Source organism: Poromitra crassiceps (assembly GCF_964638095.1).
Source record: "Poromitra crassiceps genome assembly, chromosome: 15".
Classification (NCBI taxonomy): domain Eukaryota; kingdom Metazoa; phylum Chordata; class Actinopteri; order Beryciformes; family Melamphaidae; genus Poromitra; species Poromitra crassiceps.
The window spans coordinates 39625532-39640531 of record NC_139634.1 but is presented as its reverse complement, the minus strand read 5'-3'; the positions used below and the strand labels follow the sequence as shown (position 1 = coordinate 39640531).

Genomic DNA, 15000 nt, shown 5'->3' with positions numbered 1-15000 from the left:
TATTTTCTTTGGACCGAACTACACCCGCTAGCTGCTGCTAGCTGCTATAGGTAGCTGTTGTTTCATGTAGGAATTATTTTCTTTCCACCAAAAGAAAGTAAATTTTCTTTCTTTCCAAATAACTCCCGCTGTACCGTTCCAACCCCTCTGCTCCTGTGCAGACCTGCTGAACTACCACATCCTGAAGAACATGCAGTGTGCCGAGTCGGTGGTGTCGGGGACGCCCATGGAGACTCTGCAGGGCACCGTGCTGGAGGTGGGCTGTGACGGAGACGGCATGACGCTCAACGGAAAGGCTGTCATCACCAAGAAGGACCAGCTGGGGACCAACGGAGTGGTCCACTACATCAACGAGCTGCTGATTCCTGACTCAGGTACTCACCCTTGTGCCGCGTCTATGTGCCGACAGACCGCAGTGCCGACAGTCCGCAATGCCGATAGCCCACATGCAGAACCAGCTGAGCGAGGCGGTGTGCAGCGTGTCAGGGGACCGAGCTAACCTCTCCCAGCCCCCACGCCTAAACCTAACCTCCCGCAAACCCTAACCCTAACCTCTCCCACCCCCCATGCCTAAACCTTACCTCCCGCAGACCCTAACCCTAACCCTAAACCTAACCTCTCCCACCCCCCATGCCTAAACCTAACCTCCCGCAGACCCTAACCCTAAACCTAACCTCTCCCACCCCCCACACCTAAACTTAACCTCCCCCAGACCCTAACCCTAAAACCTAACCTCTCCCACCCCCCACGCCTAAACCTAACCTCTCCCACCCCCCACGCCTAAACCTAACGTTGGCATTGCGGGCTGTCGGCACTGCGGGTGGTCGGCATAGCGGGTGGCCCCCACAGCTACCACTACTGCATTATACTACTGCTACTACTCCATCTAGTGATACTGCATACTGTATGCTACCATCAATACTACAACAACTACTTTGAGTTCAATACATCCACACAAAACTCAAATAAACAGCCATCCATTACATCATCAATCTGCTCATGCCAGTTGCTCAATGCTGTTAGTAAACCTACCACCACTACTACCACCACCACCACTACTACTACTATTATAGTATGACACCTTCTACCACAAATACCTCTACAACAACTACTGCCAATCCTCAAATAGGCCTACTACTCATCCAAACCAAGCTTGGAATTTATTTAGCTTGAAAATGGTCCAATTTAAAGATGGCACAATGTATCTGCTTTCGGCAGCTTCGGTACTAAAAATATTGGTATTGGCACTTAAAAAATTCATATCAGTTAGTTAGTAGTAGTTGTAGTACATGTAGCAGTAGCATTAGTTTAACTTGTTATTTTATTTCTCAGCTAAGTCTCTCCTGGAGCTGGCTGAGGGGTCGTCTGTTTCCACGGCAACCAAGATGTTACTTGATGCCGGTCTGAACTCCCACCTGACAGGCACAGAGGCCCTGACCCTGATCGCCCCGCTGAACGATGCATTCAAAGGTAACCTCTCTCTCTCTCTGTCTCTCTCTCTCTCTCTGTCTCCCTCTCTCTCTCTCTCTCTCTCTCTCTGTCTCACTCTCTGTCTCTCTCTCTCTCTCTCTCTCTCTCTCTCTCTCCCTCTGTCTCACTCTCTCTCTCTCTCTCTATCTGTCTCACTCTATCTCTCTCTCTCTCTCTCTCTCTCTGTCTCACTCTCTCTCTCTCTCTATCTGTCTCACTCTCTCTCTCTCTCTCTCTCTCTCTGTCTCACTCTCTCTCCCTCTGACTTTGATATTTGCTTCATTCACTTAATTGTCACATGAGCAGCAATGCCACAGCATCTAAATACACCTTTATAGAAACAACACAAATAAATAACTAGTACATAACAATGCTGAATGCCCCCCCCCCCTCCTCCTCCTCTGTGTAACTCTCTCTCTCTCTCTCCCTCTCTGTGGTGAGCAGGCAGTCTGACGATGACAGGTGAGATGAGGAAGCTGATGACCAATCACATCGTGAAGGAGCAGCTCTCCTCCAAGGCTCTGTACCACGGTCAAGAGCTGGAGACGCTAGGCGGCCTCAAACTCCGCGTCTTCGTCTACCGCCACGTACGTAACACCTCAACACCTTACTTTACTGTCCAACGTAGTATGTAACACCTCAACACCTTACTGTACAACATACATAACACCTCAACACCTTATTTTGCTGTCCAACGTAGTATGTAACTCATCAGTACCTTACTGTCCAACGTACGTAACACCTTACTTTACTGCCCAACGTACATAACACCACAACACCTTACTTTACTGCCCAACGTACGTAACACCTCAAAACCTTACTTTACTGCCCAACGTACATAACACCACAACACCTTACTTTACTGCCCAACGTACATAACACCACAACACCTTACTTTACTGCCCAACATACATAACACCTCAACACCTTACTTTACTGCCCAACGTACATAACACCACAACACCTTACTTTACTGCCCAACGTACATAACACCACAACACCTTACTTTACTGCCCAACGTACGTAACACCTCAAAACCTTACTTTACTGCCCAACGTACATAACACCACAACACCTTACTTTACTGCCCAACGTACGTAACACCTCAAAACCTTACTTTACTGCCCAACGTACATAACACCTCAACACCTTACTTTACTGCCCAACGTATGTAACACCTCAACACCTTACTTTACTGCCCAACGTACGTAACACCTCAACACCTTACTTTACTGCCCAACGTACGTAACACCTCAACACCTTACTTTACTGCCCAACGTACGTAACACCTCAACACCTTACTTTACTGCCCAATGTACGTAACACCTCAACACCTTACTTTACTGCCCAACGTACATAACACCTCAACACCTTACTTTACTGCCCAATGTACGTAACACCTCAACACCTTACTTTACTGCCCAACGTACATAACACCTCAACACCTTACTTTACTGCCCAACGTATGTAACACCTCAACACCTTACTTTACTGCCCAATGTACGTAACACCTCAACACCTTACTTTACTGCCCAACGTACGTAACACCTCAACACCTTACTTTACTGCCCAACGTACGTAACACCTCAACACCTTACTTTACTGCCCAATGTATGTAACACCTCAACACCTTACTTTACTGCCCAATGTACGTAACACCTCAACACCTTACTTTACTGCCCAATGTACGTAACACCTCAACACCTTACTTTACTGCCCAACGTACGTAACACCTCAACACCTTACTTTACTGCCCAATGTACATAACACCTCAACACCTTACTTTACTGCCCAATGTATGTAACACCTCAACACCTTACTTTACTGCCCAACGTACGTAACACCTCAACACCTTACTTTACTGCCCAACGTACGTAACACCTCAACACCTTACTTTACTGCCCAACGTACGTAACACCTCAACACCTTACTTTACTGCCCAACGTACATAACACCTCAACACCTTACTTTACTGCCCAATGTACGTAACACCTCAACACCTTACTTTACTGCCCAACGTACATAACACCTCAACACCTTACTTTACTGCCCAACGTATGTAACACCTCAACACCTTACTTTACTGCCCAACGTAGGTAACACCTCAACACCTTACTTTACTGCCCAACGTACGTAACACCACAACACCTTACTTTACTGCCCAACGTAATATGTAACACCTCAGCACCTTACTGTACAACGTACGTAACACCTTACACCTTTACTGTCTGTGAGGGAAGGCAGTGGCTTGGATTATGATTATGCTGTTTGGTCCTCCATTTGTTCATGTATCTCACCGTATTTCAGATACAAATGTGGGGAGAATGATGCATCTCAATACTGTGTTTTCTAACACTGTCAAATTGAAAGTGATCGACACAAGGGAGGCGCTAAAATGACAGACCAGAACAAGCTCCGTTTATTGTCAGTGCACACACCTGGTACTGTAGCAGATGACTTAACTGAAGGATATTTAATGTAGAAGGACAGGAACTCTTTGGATGTAGGTAATAGCTGGGTTAGAATGGGAAAATGCATGAGAAGTCTCTGTAAATATCTTTTAAGAGCCAGTGATCAGTCCCTGATGTTTTCAGATGAAGGCCAGACCAGCCCGCAGCGTGGTTTGTTTTTTATCTGTTCTGCCATGTGAAATAAAGGCATTTTAATTCTTACAATGAGACAGAATGCATTTTTTTGGTGGGAACTAATCTTATTGACTCGATCTTAACATTTACAAAGACTTTCCAAGCAATGACTTAAGACCTTTTCCACATAGTTAGGGCTCGCTCCTCTTTTTGGAAAATAACCGATAGACCAAACTGCTATTGTCTCGGTAAAATGTCAACTTTCCAAAATGTGGCTTGTGTTCCTTATTGTGACTTCTGGTGGAAGAGGACAGTTGTAAATTCGCATTTTATTGAGATATGTTGCGTGGAGAGATATATTGCAAAATGAGGAGAGGAACCTAAAGATTCACAAAACATCTTCTGAAGCCGTTTTCTAAAGAGGTTTCGATTTTGAGGAGAAAATACTTCTTCTAGAGTAGGCTACCGCAGGGATGACGTATTTTTGTAGTTGGAAGGCGGAAGTCCCGGACTTCCTGGATCTTACGGGGAAAGTCAGTGGGGTTTTAGAATGGGGATTTCACTTAAATGCATAAAATAAGGTATGTGGTTACCAAAGGGTTATGGGAGCGGTCATTTGTGTTCAGCAGGATAATCTTCACAAACATGAATCACTTTTATGACATTTGAAGCGTTTTCTATTTATGTTTCAAAAGTCATCTCTTAATTAGGTCAGTGGGTCAGCCAATCAGAGGCAAGATAGATTGCACTGCAACTTTTTTTGTCATTGCCTTTCTGTATTGTTTTGTTTTCCACTACCCTGCAAAATCACACCAAGTCGGATTCCTCATATGTAATCTGTTTGGGACCTGTGTAATGAAGGGTTAGCCATTTTGGATTATACATTTTATTTTTTGTTGGTAACCGTTGCATAATCACACCTCATCATTTCAGTGTCACTTCACTGTCGTGCCAATAATGACGGCGAAGCTCACCCTCAAGCGTAATATTAATATTCATTCGCAAGCAAGTTTTCCATATTTCGGGGTAATGTGTCTTGGAAGTCCAAATCAGCCATTATTTGATGTCTAAAAGTTGTTTTCGAATGGACGATGACTTGAGGTAAAAGCCCATATCCCTGTGTTCCAGTCCAGCTTCATTAACATAACTCATAACCACATTGGGTGGATGACTTCATCCAGAGAGTCTTACGGCAGCGTAACTGAAACCATGTGGAACCTGGGTGGCCTCATGGGACCGGAGGGCTGGACCCTGTTGGTCCCTCTGCCCAGGGAGGCTGAACCCACCGCCAAACAACCTGAACACAAACCTCAGTGTTATTACCTCGCTTCCTCTTTGGAAACTATTGTTCCTCACTATGTGCAACAGCCCGCCTCCTGATCCCTGATTAGACAGATGTTTGTGAAAACTCAGCGCCCCTGCATGCTTCCCATTTCCTCTCCTCCCAAACACACCACAAACCAGATTTCCCCTTCTGGACTCAGCTGTTAGAGGTAGGAGGTTAAACAGGAAATGGAAGTGTGAATGAGGTTTGTCCCCAAATAGCCTAAGCCTCAGACATATATCATACTACCAATCACTTCAGTCAAGGATTTATATACTTCAACTAGTGCGAATCAAATCATTGTGTGTGCTGATAGTCGACATACAGTGTTTCAGACATTTCAAAAGAGTGATTGAATGAATTTGAATTTAAAACTTATCACCAAAGGTGTCGCCAAAATTACAAAAGAAAGAATATCTAGCCATTAGCGGTTTGATCCCCACTGGATGAATCAAGTTTGATCTGATCTGATCTGATCTGATCTTATCTTGGATCCAATGAAAGTAGAAAAGGTAACCACTGCGCTCAGACAGGTGCGTAGTCCAATATAGAAATGTCACAAATAAATGAAAAGATGGGGACCGCACTCAAGGAATATCGTTTTTAATTTTCTTTTTCTTTAGCAACAAAACGTTTTCGGCCCATCCGAAACATATCCACTCACAGTAGTAGCACTGTACGGTGCTTTGGATCAAAAAAACATACAGCAAGTTTCCTGAGCAGAGCACTACACGTATATCGTGTGCGACGTTTTTGAGCTGCACCATTATGGCAAAAATAATAATCTTTTATTTATTTATTTATTTAACCTTTATTTAGACAGGCAAGTCATTAAGCAGCTACGAGCAACTTTTTCGATTGTTATTAAACAGTATAAATTTAATATCAATGCATCACATCTTACCTTAGTCGACGATACCAACGCAGATTAGTCTCGCTTGAAGCCCGAGTGAATCGGCCAGTGTTAGTGTGTCTGTAGCCAGGGCAGATCAGGAAGTGAAATGAAACGGTTTGCAGCAGCCACTTCGGACATAACCACAAAATAACTTCCAAAAAACCTGTTAGAATATAACGAGAGATGTTCCCGCGAGTATGCGTGGCGTTCACATTGTTTATGTTATGTTGCTAGGCAGCGCAAACGGCGTAAGAAGGCAGCTGCGTTTCACTTCCTGGTTTCACTTCCGCGTTTCACTTCCGGGTTACCCGGTCCGGTCGCTCTAGAGAGCCCCCTGTTGACGCGAGTTTAGACAGACTATAGACTTAATAATCACCTAAGGGAGCAATCTCAGATACACACGGCTTTGGTCTCGTCGACTATTAGAGGTAAGATGTGATGCATTGATATTAAATTTATACTGTTTAATAACAATCGAAAAAGTTGCTCGTAGCTGCTTTAAGAACAAATTCTTATTTACACAGACGGCTTGATTATTTTCTTAGCATGATCATTGAAAATAAATGTATTGTCTCAGTTTCAGGGGGGGAAATGTCCTTATTTACAAAATTCGCATAATAAATAATTGAAGTTTTACTACTTCTTCAATCTAAGGCAAACTTTGCCCAGAATCTGTTGTTATTAGGTTTCATATCAGTCTGTTCTTTTCCATAGATGCTCTTCGTCAGGTTTCTCTGCTGCTTCTCCATCTCAACGATTGGTTTTGCTCACAAGTCACATGATGCATGTTGAACATTCAGATGTTGTGATTGGTCAGCTATATTGCTGAACTACACCATTTTCAGTCATGGATACATACAATTGCGATATCCAATTATCTTGGATTGATTGTGCAGCCTTTCTATCAGCTCTCCAGTGGTTCCACACACGTTCCGCTGCATGGCAGGTTCTCGCTAAGTCTCGGGTTCTCCTGGGTGGCAGACAAACACAGACACGCACGCACACACACATGCACGCACACACACACACACACACACACACGCGCGTGCACACACACACACACACACACACACACACACACACACACACACACATGCGTGCACACACACACACACACACACACACACACACACAGCTCACATTTCTGCACTGTAATGAACTCTGCAGACCACAATAAATTTCCTCCTTCCCACAACTGGTAAATCTTTCCAGACGCCATTTGTAGGCCCTAGTGTGTGTGTGTGTGTGTGTGTGTGTGTGTGTGTGTGTGTGTGCGTGCGTGCGTGCGTGCGTGCGTGCGTGCGTGTGCGTGCGTGCGTGTGTGTGTGTGTGTGTGTGTGTGTGTGTGTGTGCGTGCGTGCGTGCGTGCGTGCGTGCGTGCGTGCGTGCGTGCGTGCGTGTGTGTGTGTGTGTGTGTGTGAGTGTTACCGACGGCTCTGACAAAATGGCCACCGTCCAATACACACCGGGTGCCGAGTACAGAGAGACTGGAACTGGCGGTAACCTCTCCCACCAGGACTCAGACAGGAGGACAGGGTGTTACTGACAGACAGGTCCAACCACAGGAAGCCCCGCCCCTCAAATCAAAACCGCGGCTGCATGCATCTATCATTTTTCCGGCCCAGTTTAGATGAAACCACGCCCCCTTCTGTAGGACAAAAACCTTGGTGAAAGCCTCCGCTTTCAAACCGGAACCATGGCGACTCGTTTGGAAACGTTCTCTTATATTTCGAAAATGCGTCACCGAAATGTGTTCCTGAAAACATTTGAGGGGAGAAATCGTGCAGTCGTGCAGTCGGTGAATCTGTCTTTACATCAACAAAGTTTTCAAGTTTGTGTACGAGTTTCGGAAGTTTCCCGACACAGTGAGTCATGCTAAGTGTCCTTCACACCCGCCCAACCTCACATCTTTCAAGAAAACAACATACTGTATACACGGATACAAATATAAATCCTGAAGGAATCCACACAAACAAAAGGTAGCCTGACAAATACTGCAGATTTCTTACCGAAATAAGAAAAGTAGAGTCAAGCCGCTCTTCTTCAGACTGGATTGAGTTTTCTATCAGGTTCTTGATGTGTTCAGTGTCTCGTCATAGACGTGTGGTCAATGGGTCAGCATGGGGGAAATCCTCCCGTTCTCCCCATTCAGCATAGTTAGCATTTAGCTGCTAGCACAGCCCAGGCAGACAGGATCGGGGATTCAACCACCGCAGTAAACGCACATCTGAACAGACGCCTATGTACCTGCTCTAGAATCCCCAATCCTGTAGTGTAGAGCCGCAGCGGCGTCCTTTGGTGAGTCAGCCCATTGAGATATATGGGGGTTTTCCCCCGCACCGTCTAGTCTCACATGCCAGCCGTAGTAACATTTGTGGGCATTCCCACACAGACCGACTGTATCTATCTGTATCTCATCGTACATCAGTGATTCACTGTATGTCTGTCTCTCTCTATGTCTCTCTCTCTCTCTCTCTCTATCTCTCTCTCTCTGTTGTGCAGAACCTGTGTATTGAGAACGCCTGCATCGCCGCTCACGACAAGACGGGCCGCTTCGCCTCCATGTTCACCGTGGACAAGGTGCTGACTCCGCCCATGGGGACCGTCATGGACATCCTCAAGGGCGACGATCGCTTCAGGTAAAGAGGAGCGACTCACTTACTCCATGCTGCTGGTATTTGATGTGTCTGTGTTGTTAGGTAAAGTAAGGTGCAGAGTAGCCTAGTCTCAACGCCAGACCCATGACAGTTCTTACGCTGATACATTACGTTACTGCATGCTGCAGAGCTCTCTCTGGGTCTGATACACTACATTACTGCATGCTGCAGAGCTCTCTCTGGGTCTGATACACTACGTTACTGCATGCTGCAGAGCTCTCTCTGGGTCTGATACGCTACATTACTGCATGCTGCAGAGCTCTCTCTGGGTCTGATACACTACGTTACTGCATGCTGCAGAGCTCTCTCTGGGTCTGATACACTACGTTACTGCATGCTGCAGAGCTCTCTCTGGGTCTGATACACTACGTTACTGCATGCTGCAGAGCTCTCTCTGGGTCTGATACACTATGTTACTGCATGCTGCAGAGCTCTCTCTGGGTCTGATACACTACATTACTGCATGCTGCAGACCTCTCTCTGGGTCTGGGACACTTTTCCCCCAGCCGGCTGGTTATGGGAGGGAACCGTTCGCTTGGCCAGTAATATGCCAGTGATGGATTCAGTCCTCTCCAATCAGTAACGCCTTTGCGATCAGACGACACGGGAGGCGCAGCCGATTTTTCAAACGGCTCTCTCATTGGTGCTACGACCTGTCACTCATTCAATTTCAACCCGCCTTCAAAAACCAGCAGTGGCTGTGAAGTGGCACAGACTCATTTATGTAGTATGCGGAGCGCGGCGAGAAAAGGTATAGTACTTTTTTAGGAAAGGGTGTCTTTTTCGTCTGTATCTGCGCCGACGGGGTCATGACCCAAATGTCAGAATGTGTCTGTGAGATGAGAACGTGTTGTCTATTTTGGTCTGAAAATAAAACTAATTGGACTCATTGGCTTAGATCCGTGCTGGTTTTAGATCCTACCAAGCAGTTGATTGCATGTTAATTGCATTCACCATCCCAATAAAATCATCCCGAATCCGACGGTTCAAATGAAAACCAGCGGGGACGACGACTGAGAAACACTGGTTTAGAGAGGAGGTGGGCCGTCTGCAGGAGTGCTATCAGTGAAGCAGCGAGCATTTTTCGGTTGAAAAGACGTTTAAAAAACGTTTAGGGTCAACGTTGAAAAAACGTGCAAGGAAGGTTTGAAAGTGAAAGTTTTTTCACCCACTATTTGCAGACGTTTATTGAACGTTCAGATTTAGACCATATTTCACCAGGATCTTAAATTAAAGATTTAGCAGCACACACAGGATTCGAACCCCGCTTTCCCACATTCAAGCCAGTCCGCTGTACGCGCTGAGCTATACATTTTCTTATACTCTGTAGAGAGCTGGGCACATATATACTCTATCTCACACACAACTTGTAGACTACATGATTGTCGACGATCGGAGGACAAGTTATTTTATGTGATGTGTACGAGACTATTATATTAATGTAACAGACTAAAATTATGTTGTGTGTGTGTGTTGTCTATAGGCTGTAGCCTATGGCTTCAGAGGTTAACTTAATTTAACACCAGAGACTGAGGAGGTACACAGAGCCTCGTATACAATAACATAGCGTGCCCAGAGCACCTCGTTCCGCACTTGGTGCAGACCGGTGCAGACTTGCTTTGGTCTAGTCTAGTCAGTCACGGTTAGTATAGCTAGCAAGTACTTGCGCATGCGCGTTGCTGCAGGAACTGAATTCATTATTTTATAGTATTGCGCTAAACTATTAACCATAGTTGTGTCCTGGAAGCTTTTTGCTGGCACCACATAGCCTATATAGTCCCATATTTATGATATTTCATGTGACCTAAAATGCGTTGAAATGTAGTTTTCGTATAGACCAGATTTCAACTCTCAGTTACACAATAAAATGGACAAATGCCAATTCACACACTATCAATATTGCCTCTATTCCAAGCTACAACAAATGTTTTAACAATATGATGCACCAAATTGTGTTTTTTTACACGTTGACGTTGTAACCGCATTTTAGCCGGTTGAAAAGAGGGTGAAATTAGGTCTTAGACGTTCAAACCCAATATCACCCAGATTTCAACTAAAAATCAACGTTGAAAAAACGTTTTGTGCTCGCTGGGAAGAAGAAAAAAACTAAGACTAAATTAGCTCACCAGAGAGAGAGAGAGAGAGAGAGAGAGAGAGAGAGAGAGAGAGAGAGAGAGAGAGAGAGAGAGAGAGAGAGAAAGAGAGAGAGAGAGAGAGAGAGAGAGTGAGAGCATGGACGTCAGGCAGTGCATGCTGTTCTGTTCTAACACCAGTTCAAAGAGGAACGAGATAACTCCATGTTGGAAGAGTGACAGTGAGATCAAAGGTCTTCCTCCGTGACAAAACAGAGAAAATGCCAAATTTCTGCAAGGTGGCCCGGATCCGAAACCTGTTCATTTAACAGAATGCCAAGCATAAGGAACCACGTCCAGGGTCTTCACAGGCCATAACTTTCCAATCTTTGATTTAGTTGTCTCTCTTCCAACACGTCGGCGTGTCCTTCACGACCGCTGGAAGATATCCGCTCTCCAGACATTTCGTGACAGGTCTTTATCCCAGCTCATAGTCCCGTCTGACAAATAGCAAAAATGAATATTTTTGAAACTGTCGGCGCCATTCGAAACCTGCCAAGTTTCTCCTCCGCACAGCAGACGGATCAGTCCCGCGAAAAGTCTGTGGATTTTGTCCCTTCTTAAGGTCTTTCCAGGGAACATTTTGGTCTCAAGCTTTTTTTTATGACAAGCAATTACAGTAAATACCCAGGAAACCTTAGCTCCTTAACCTGTAGCTTAATGGTTTAAGCAGCCAGCGAGGGAGCAGCGCCAGAAACAGCTACTGCTTTCATTCCCCCGCTGTCGGAGACCTTCCTCCCTCCTTGTGTTTTGTCAGGCGGAACGGTCCAGCCATCTCCGGCCGGGAGTTTGGCAATCATTCAAACTTGTCTAATAAATGCAAATCTCTCAAGCTCAGAGCCGTGATTTATTTATTAGGAAATGGGTCTGTCAGCCGCTTCGCCAAGTGTCTCCTCCTCTCCGAGGATCTTTGAGATAGTGAGATCCTCTGTGTAGAGCCCTTGTTTAAACTGAGGAGGGACAAACCACCCAAAGTTTGGCTGCGGCTGGTGAATTTAGACTTCTCTGAACGGCAAAGGTGTGGACTCGGGTAATACGACTTGGTTTTCGAAGTAATCTCAAGTCACGATTCTAATTGAGACTTGACTTGATGCATGAAGAGAAGATTTTTTTTTTTACCTTTATTTATCCAGTGGGAGTCTCACTGAGCGCAATGCTCTCTCTTTCAGGAGCGTTCACATTCACACATTCACACCTGGAAGCTGACCAGTACAACCACAGTATGATCTTCTGGCCACTGATCAGCTCCACTGGAGCAGTTGGGGTTAAGGGCCTTGCTCAAGGGCACCTCAGTGGTAGTAATGAGGGAGGGGCAAGCGCTGCCTTTTCACTTTCCCCACCCAGATTTATCCTGCCGGTCCCGGGGATTGGACCGACGACCCACAAGCTCGCTTCTCTAACCATTGGGCCACCACTGCCACTTGAGACTTGATGATGCATGAAGAGAAGACTTGAGACTTGACCTGGGTACTGGTGACTTGGGACTCAATCCTTGGGACTTGACTTTGACTTGTACTTTGACGACTTGAAAAGGTCTCTAAAGTCTTTACTTGAGAATGACAAGATGAGATGACGAGAAAAGTTGAAACTGATTATAGAAATCTAACTCATGGTGCTCTTACATAGTTTGTATCCTATTACAACCATATTGCATTTGTTTTATTTAAGAGAGTAAATTGATACTGGACTCGTGATTTGTTCTGACTTGACTTGCTGTTCTACACTTAGACTTGAGACTTGGTTGGACTTGTAATCGACCTTTAGTCTTGGGACTTGACTTCAAACTTGTGCCTCAAGACTTATTTTCCTAGTCTTTTCTAGGTTCTTTCCTATTCTAGAAATAGAGTCATCTTGCCAAAACCTGGAAGTGTGAATGTACAAAATGCTATTAACTTCAAACAAACAAAAAATGTGTTTTCCTATTCCTCTCTTACGTATAACCATGACCAAGATGATGCCTGTCTCATTATAAGCATCATTATGCCGATATGAACAACATTGATTGATTGATTGATTGATTGATTGATTGATTGATTGCTTGATTAATGTTTCTTTCGCATCTTTTTAAAAATTAAGAATAATGATTATATCACTCTAAATGTCATTACACCACAACTCATTACTGTAAACCCCCTCCTCTCCTCTCCTCTCCTCAGTCTGCTGGTAGGAGCCATCCAGACGGCCGGCATGACGGAGCTGATGAACCAGAAGGGGGCGCTGACCGTCTTTGCCCCGACCAATGACGCCTTCAATGCCATGCCGAAGCTCGAACTCAACAAACTCATGCGTAAGTTCAAATCACAGAGCATTGCATTAGATATAACAGAATTCCAAGGAAATTAAATTGAATTTGACAGTTTAGTTTAATTTAGTTGAATGTGGTTCAACGGAGAAACCAAGTGATAAAAACACATAAGATGAAGAAAAGTCACACCCAGCTGTTGAAGTAATAAGCGGCGCAGGTGTTGCAGGTCAGACCCATGCGTGGATGTGTGTGTGTGTGTGTGTGTGTGTGTGTGTGTGTGTGTGTGTGTGTGTGTGTGTGTGTGTGTGTGTGTGTGTGTGTGTGTGTGTGTGTGTGTGTGTGCATCCATGCGTGTGTGCATCTTTGGAGCCACTGCACCTTCTGTCTCCACTCTCACTTCCTTATGGGAGGGGCTTAAGTGAATCTCATCCTCACTCCCGGGCTCAAACACGCATAGTCACTTATAGAAGCAGCTGCACCGCTTAAAAGTAACAAAAAATACATGACTTACATGAAATACATCTGAAGCTATAACAAAGAGTCAAACAGTCTGTTTGGGACATGGCACATGGACAAATACCTGATGATCTACTCAACCAGATACAAGACAACCAGATAGCTGACTGTCTGGGACTGAGGTGTGGTGCAGTGGGAGGGAAGACAATGGTTTAAAACCCTGTGATGCTTCAGCATCCGCTCTGCTGAAGTGTCCTTGAGCAAAACACTGAATCTGTACCAGTGATCCTCTGTGATCACTGTATCCAGACAGATGGTCCTCTGTGATCACTGTATCCAGACAGATGGTCCTCTATGATCACTGTATCCAGACAGATGGTCCCCTATGATCACTGTATCCAGACTGATGGTCCTCTATGATCACTGTATCCAGACTGATGGTCCTCTATGATCACTGTATCCAGACTGATGGTCCTCTATGATCACTGTATCCAGACAGATGGTCCTCTATGATCACTGTATCCAGACTGATGGTCCTCTATGATCACTGTATCCAGACTGATGGTCCTCTATGATCACTGTATCCAGACCGATGGTCCTCTATGATCACTGTATCCAGACAGATGGTCCTCTATGATCACTGTATCCAGACCGATGGTCCTCTATGATCACTGTATCCAGACAGATGGTCCTCTATGATCACTGTATCGTTGTTTACACATCGCTTTCTAGTAGCTCTGCAATCCTGCGGTTAACCGAGTATTTAGCATGTTCAGATACTGTGCTCTAATCAGACAGCTGCTCCTCGGATATGTGGTATTGCATTTCCTCTCAGCATTACATCAGGATTCCTTTTAGCTGTAAACCTGATTATTATGACTTCTACACAGTGACCAGCGTTAATCCTGTACTCCTGAAACTGACTGAAAAAAGGTGGGAACTCTTTGAAATCTGCCCCGTCTGTAACAGTTGCGCTCAACATCAGTGAGAAGCTGAGGGACGTTTGACTAATCGCTGAGTCTGTCTACACCCAGGAGTGATTACTGTGTGGAATGCACTCTAGATGCTGCACAGAGGAAGTCACTTCCAAACAGCTCGCTGCCTCTAAGCGTTTCCAGTCCTGCTGTCAGCAGCCTGTAGAGAGCCTCTGAAAAGCAGCCGTTCACCGGGGGTTCCTCCAACAACATCTAAAGACAGCCAGTGAGCACCTCCGGGTTTCTTCAGGACGAAAATATT

General features: G+C 45.2%; 1 protein-coding gene across 1 annotated transcript in view; it reads left to right on the top strand.

Moving 5' to 3' along the window:
• tgfbi (transforming growth factor, beta-induced) overlaps positions 1–15000 on the top strand; it is a 57955-nt gene that overhangs the window by 25360 nt on the left and 17595 nt on the right. The window contains exons 8-12 of the mRNA XM_083652307.1: positions 162–374; positions 1333–1470; positions 1915–2057; positions 8777–8913; positions 13220–13350. Coding sequence (XP_083508433.1) covers positions 162–374; positions 1333–1470; positions 1915–2057; positions 8777–8913; positions 13220–13350 — 762 coding nt within the window. The remainder of the gene's footprint in view (positions 1–161; positions 375–1332; positions 1471–1914; positions 2058–8776; positions 8914–13219; positions 13351–15000) is intronic.